This window comes from Alligator sinensis, unplaced genomic scaffold, assembly GCF_000455745.1.
Source record: "Alligator sinensis unplaced genomic scaffold, ASM45574v1 scaffold628_2, whole genome shotgun sequence".
NCBI classification, from domain to species: Eukaryota; Metazoa; Chordata; order Crocodylia; family Alligatoridae; genus Alligator; species Alligator sinensis.
Window position 1 is genome coordinate 1,561,495 of NW_005841833.1, and position 6,524 is coordinate 1,568,018.

The 6,524-nt window shown below is 37.2% G+C and overlaps 1 protein-coding gene across 3 annotated transcripts in view; it reads right to left on the minus strand.

Moving 5' to 3' along the window:
- Positions 1-6,524, minus strand: part of TCTN2 (tectonic family member 2) — a 16,842-nt gene that overhangs the window by 9,277 nt on the left and 1,041 nt on the right. Inside the window, exons 3-12 of one of the 3 annotated variants that reach the window (XM_006015107.3) lie at positions 6,476-6,524; positions 6,031-6,104; positions 5,027-5,222; positions 4,121-4,221; positions 3,377-3,573; positions 2,990-3,113; positions 2,185-2,320; positions 1,748-1,813; positions 991-1,116; positions 395-472 (exon numbers count right to left, since the gene is read on the minus strand). The exon at positions 6,476-6,524 is cut by the window's right edge and continues 22 nt beyond it. In XM_006015107.3, the coding sequence (XP_006015169.2) occupies positions 395-472; positions 991-1,116; positions 1,748-1,813; positions 2,185-2,320; positions 2,990-3,113; positions 3,377-3,573; positions 4,121-4,221; positions 5,027-5,222; positions 6,031-6,104; positions 6,476-6,524 (1,147 nt within the window). The other 2 variants (XM_025198018.1, XM_025198007.1) reach the window with 2 other exon arrangements.

Here is a 6,524-nt window from a genome sequence, read left to right on the forward strand (position 1 = left end):
AAATCCATGAGAGTCAAATTCTACCTTGGGTTAGATGACTGCACCATGGAAAATGGGACAGAAGACAGAGAGCCACATCCTCTTCCCATCCTCACATGCTGGCACAGAAGCAACTTGGCACCCAAGGGAACATGAGGCTGACCCGTAAGTGTTACTGCAGGCCTAGCATTATAGCCTGTAGAATCAGCAAAATTAAACCCTAATATATTAGTTCTACAATGTCTGATGCTACTTTTCAGCCTCACAAATGTAAGTGACAGGGCAGAAAGCCAGGAAGTTATAGACATCCATGTTATGAATTCTGAAAGGGTGTAGAAAGTGATTTCTAATTATGACTGCATAAAAAGGTTTTCAGATCAACCAAAAGAAGCCAAAGTAAAATAGTTAACCTCACCTGGATTCCCAGAGAGTTCTGTTGTAGCAGTACTATTTTCACTGACAAAGTTTACTGTGAATCTCCGAGTCAACAGTTCTAATAAAAGAAAAAAAATGTTATAAATAATTTCATTAGCAAAAAGTAGCCTGCAGCCAACTTTTGTTAGCTTCATTTCTGATACAAATGTTTCTCTTTTTAAACTCCATCTTCTCCTGGAATCACCTGTCTGGTTAACTAGTGCACACCCACCAACTGTTGCTCGTTAGATCCCACTCTTGAATTACACATGTTCATAGAAAAGATTTCAGAATATATTTAGGATATTCTATGAAGCTTCTGAAACCTTCCAATGGACTCTATTAATATGTGTACCTGTCCGTGTGAACAATGCATGGGTTGTCACCCATCAATTACCCATTACTGTACAATTCAGCTAAAACAATGCACCGACTATCAAAGCTAATCAAACATTTGCTCTTAAAAGCAACAGGGAAAATCCTAATTTCAAACAGTTTTGTTGTGATGTTTCAACAAGAATATCCATCATACGAATTTTCACTGAGGAAAAGAAAAGCTGTTTGAGAACATGCAATTTGGCAGAGACACCCCAGTACCTCCATCACACAACTCTCCAGTGAGAACTGTAACATTTACTTCTTGTACTGTTCTGTCTTTCCATGTGAATGTATAATATTCTGCAAAGGTCTCTTTTTTACAGGAACCTGTCGGCTGAGCGTCTTCTGCAAATAAAAAACAGTTCAGATGAAAGGGGTTGTGTTGTTATGCCAAACAGAAGACTATGGTATTAAACATAAAAACAGAAGAAATACCGTGTTTAACAAAAGACAGGACATAAGAACTTTTATCCTAACTTAAGTAAAACTCATTTTAGGTGCTTAATTTCCACAGTCTCTGGACAGCACAGCAAACCTATGATGCACCCCACTAACCTATGCATTTTGTACAAACACACACTCTTTAATTCACTGTAAAATGTTATTATCCTGAGATCTGTACATGTGCTTATGGCTGAAGCCTGCCTACCATGCTTGAATATCGATTTTGACTGTATTTATATCTTAACTTCATGATTGCAAAGGTGTATTTTTTGGTCTTTATGATTACTTTTAGCTGCTCGCCAGGGCCAGATCCAATTCCAGCTGAAATCAAAAGACTTATTTATATTGACTTGAAGGGGAGCTGAATTAGGCCTTACCATTTTTCACTTTGCACAGCCTGGCACTGAGATTTGAGTAACAGCCAGGAATCCTTTCAATGGTCAGAACAGACAAAAGTTTCATTTGTGCATCACCTAGCCCTTATCTCTTTAAGGCTGAATACAAATAAATATGTCAAAATTAAGACACACACCTATCCGAGTGATGAAGCTGTACACATCTGTGACATTCTCAAAGACCACATTTGGTTGTATCATGTCTGACAAGAAAAACAAAAACTGATTAGGATGCAAGACAGTCGCATACTCTTTCTTCGTCCAAAGCAAAGCTTTATGAGTTAGAAAAACGAACAAGCAGTTTTTGATAAAGGGACAAACTGCTGATAAAGCACAGCAGGCTCCTTAGAAACACCACGCCTTACTTATAACTAAGAACAATTCAGACAAGAGTTAATAGGACCAGAATGCCTTTCAAAGAAAGTTGGCACCTCCTCCAGTGCATTATCACAACTACTATATAAGGACAAGGGAAACTCAGGACATCGTGATTCATTAAGGGGCTACCATATCAATACTAGATTTATTCTCCAACAAATATCAGCACATTTTGGTCAAAGCAGATGCAACATACCTCCAGCACCATTGTTTATCATCTGGGTAAAAGAGGATTGTTCCTGGTACAAAGCTAGATTAGTAAGACAAGTAGCATCAAAGTTCTGAAGGAATGCTACCGGGCTATTTTCAACGCACTGTCCAGCCATGGACTGCTGCAGAAAAGAACGTGAAGATGAAATTAGCTTTAGCTCTACCATTCGAGCACAAAAAAATTCACTGTACAGAATGCCTGTCTTATAGCCAATATCAGCCCTGTGTCAGAACAAGCAAGTTCTTAGACCAAATGAATTCTATAGATAAAAAGAAATTGATATTTATAAACATTTCCATAAATAATATTACATGACAATTTATGGCTTCAGTCCAATACATCAGACAATCTGCAGTAAGTGACACTCTCTAAAATGTAAAAAGAAATTACAAAAAGTCTGGGTAGTTGATCACAGGTTTAAGAGAAATAAGCAAAAATTTTCAGTTTTAAAGTTATAGAAACATAAAGAACACTTAAAAATGTAAGTTATGCCAACTTTTCCTGAATTTTTTTAAAATGTTTTTTCCCCGTTGAGTTATAAACATTACTTTTGTGTTGAAAAAAACTGACAGTAGCAAGGCAATTCTTTATGTTAAATGAGAATTCTGTACTAGTTGAGGGAAGGGGGGAGAAAAGTATTTCAACCATTCAAAACAGCAAGTTAAAGAATTCCTTGCAACTTCATTTCTTTCTATACAATGGCCAAGACCTGTGGAACAGGGACAGTTACAAGTAGGGAGTAAAGGAAAACCCCCCAAAAAGTCAAATGCTACTAAAATGAAGTTATTACCTGAGGAACTGTGAAATAATCATTTTCTTTTGTCATAATTGGATCTCCTTGTCTGTAACCATTAGAAAGCTTTTCAGGAACAGTTTGTAAAGGGATCTTGAATGAAAAAACCTGGGATGGAGAACTGGAAACAGATTTAAAAATAAACAATTCTTGTATTATCTGAGGCAATATTTACATGTTCTGTCCTTTAAGATTTCTTTCCTAATAGAGACAACACCTATGCACAACAGCCATTCACTTTCACTACCTAAACTTAAAGCACATACATTTTTCAATGCTAAGTTGAAATATACCTGTAAATAATATTTAATCATATAAGCAGCTTAACAACATTGGCATCTCAGAATCATTAGATATATTCACAATGATTTTTTTTAAACTTACACAGAGCCATGGTAGAAGTAACCAAGAAAGGGTGTATTGTCAAGGGAAGACTGTACACACAAGAAAGGAAACCAGTCAGGAACATTGTGCACTGCCTGAACAGAGCATAGCTGGTCAAAAGGCGGGTTTACGTTCCCACCAAACACTCCGGTGAAACAGGATCCACTGAACAACTGTTTCAAGTCCAAGGAGCATTCCTTAAAAAAAGAAAAGAAGTTATTTAACAAGATAAACCACCTCTTCCCACCCCCGCACTAAAGCTGGGCTTTCATCATGACAGATGATTATCATAGGAAGTGTTATTTAAGAAGCTGTGGACCAATCTCCTAACATTCCTTGGTGTTACAGCGAGAACGGAGAGACTGACACAAATGTTATGCACTGACTACAACACATGTAGCTGCCCTATAACAGCCAAACTTCGTATGACCTTTAAATGTTTTAAATAAAATAAGTTGGATTTGTTTGTTTGCTTGTTTGCTTTGGGGGGCTCGTTTTTAAATCTACTATTAAAACACCAAAGGACAGAAACAATGTTCTCACTGAAACACAGGATATGCTACAGTTTTATATTGGTTTAAAATGATGCATTTACTCCTCAAAGCCCATGGCAATAAAAACTAAAGCACAATATTTGACAAATAATTTCTCAGGTATGTCAGTGAATTTTGTAACGCTTCCAAGACAACTTGGAGTATAAAAAAATAAAAGGTGTAACTGAAAAGTTAAATATGAAATCAGTACCTCATCACAGCAGCAGCGAATATCACAGGCTCCAGCTGTCAGGTCACAAGGACAAGAGCCTAAAGGCTGATACACTTGGTTTGGAATGACTGATGCATTTTCTATTAAAAAAAGTAATGCACAAAAAATTTAGACCCTACCTAAAGTCAACATGTAATCTTACATTGCAATCCCACTTATCAAAATTAGGTGACCACTTTCCTTTGAAAAAAATAAGTAAAAGAATGTCTCCATCAAAGTTCATTCTTACTGTATATAACTTATTTAAAAAATATGTTAAAACATAATTCCGGTATCTTTTATTCCTGCTCTAATGGCAGTTTTTCATTACCTCACATTTAGGTCCAATCACTTATACCTATACAAGGAGAGCCATCCAAAACTCCAACTTTTAAATGCATCACTAGTAACATAAGAAATTAGAAAAATCCTTTTTATATTAAAAAACTGTAGATTGACTCAATGGTAAGCCATCATTCAAATCTGCAGTCCCTACATGAGGATCTCCACTTTCTTTCTACCCAAAAAAGTGTGTTAATTAATTGAAAATATATTAAAATGCCATTTACTTGTTTGACTTACCAACAACAGAACTGCTAAAATAATTTAGCTTATAATAAACTGATTGAATCAGTATTGCACACATTCAAAAGGGCAGGAGTATAGCCCCAAAAATTACTGGATGAAAACCGAGTCTGTTGAAAACAAATGATAAATTTATCTTTGATTTCTGCAAAGCCAGAATTTCACCTGTTGTCTACAGGTTGCAATTTGAAGCAGTAAGAGCTAGTGCACCATGGGTTTTAAAATAATCATCAGATTATGCCTAGAAAGACATACCAATATTCAAAAATAAAATATAAAAAAACCCAAAAGACTGATTTTGTACTAAGGCTACACACTTACCCGACACGTTTCCCATAAAAGAAGAGTTGGCATATATTTCAGCTTGAATCAGGAGATATGCCAGCATTTTGGAATCACGGCAAGCAGAAACTTGAAGAGTTTCAATAATACAGAGGGGCTCTGTGCAGCAATCAGTAGTATTGAGCAAACACAACTGCAGGTTTCTGGTCACACTCACTGTCACTTCGGAAGCATCCTGAAAAATGTCAGATAAAGTTTGATGGCCAAATGTACATGATTATACTTAGTTCTACACCGCATTCGGAGAAGTTTCAGTACTGTTGCATATCTCCTGGGGTACCAATTATTTAAGAAGGAATATATGTTTTGGGAGGAATGTGAAAAATATGCACTGGGATTTGCAAATAAAGGAGGCTGTCATGTATATACAGTTTATGAATATATCCATACAGATGAAATGCATTACCTCAAAATTTAGATGCAAAAGCCTAATGCCAGGAAAAGGATTTAATTTTTGGTTTTCTGTAGAATCCTTCTGAGAAGTGAAAACAGGCCCAATTCTGGAGTCCATCGTGGCCTCACTTTACCTACTGTACCAGGATGGCCACTGAACAATGCAAATCCAGTGACCCCCATTAGCACTGAGCACGATACTTCTGCAGAAGTTCCACAACCCATAATAGAGAAAACTGAGAATTTTGTATTTACGTGGCACCTTGCAAAAGATTTTGATGACCATCACAAGCTGCAGGCACGTGACAGCAAGCGTGGTTCTTCCTTCCAGCTAGGATGGTACCAATCAGCTATAATGACAGGACAGCACTCAGGCACAGGACAAATGGCACCTCCAAGTCCTTACTCTCATGAAAAGCACCCTGGGATTTCTGGTGTCCAAAATCAGGGGTTCTCCAAGAAGCAAAATGCCAAGACAAAGAAACCAAACCTGGGCATATTATGTATTACCAAGTTAGCATCACATAAATTCTTAACACATTAAATCTCAACTACCTACAATGACAGGGAAGAACTATTATTTTACATACCACGCCAGGTGTTACATTCAAACTCCAGTCACCAGCCCTTCTATTCCCACTGCAGTCTGAAAGTGGCAAGAATCCTAAATTCCAAAAAAAGTGTGTTAAAACTTGTTACCTTACTGTTAAGCACTCTCTTCAGGGCAAAATAAAAAAAAATTCAATCCCATTGTTACAACTGGTGCCACACGGACAAACTCACTATACCTCTGCAGAGCCCCAGAGTCAAAGGAGCTCTGAGCAAAGCCCACTTTAGAATCAAAACCTTCTCGGATCAGCAGCAGTTCTTTCAAGCGCCGGGGTTGGTAACGAATGAAGCACAGGGCCAACGCAATTATAACAGGGTATGTAACCATACTTCCAATTACGTCCGGGACTGGAAGTGAATTAAGATTTAAACCAATGTTTACCAATGTGTCATTTGAAAAATGAATGGTTTAAAAAATCCTCTCACCTGTCTCAGCATCCATATGATTTACTACAGCTAGGGAGAAATTCACTCC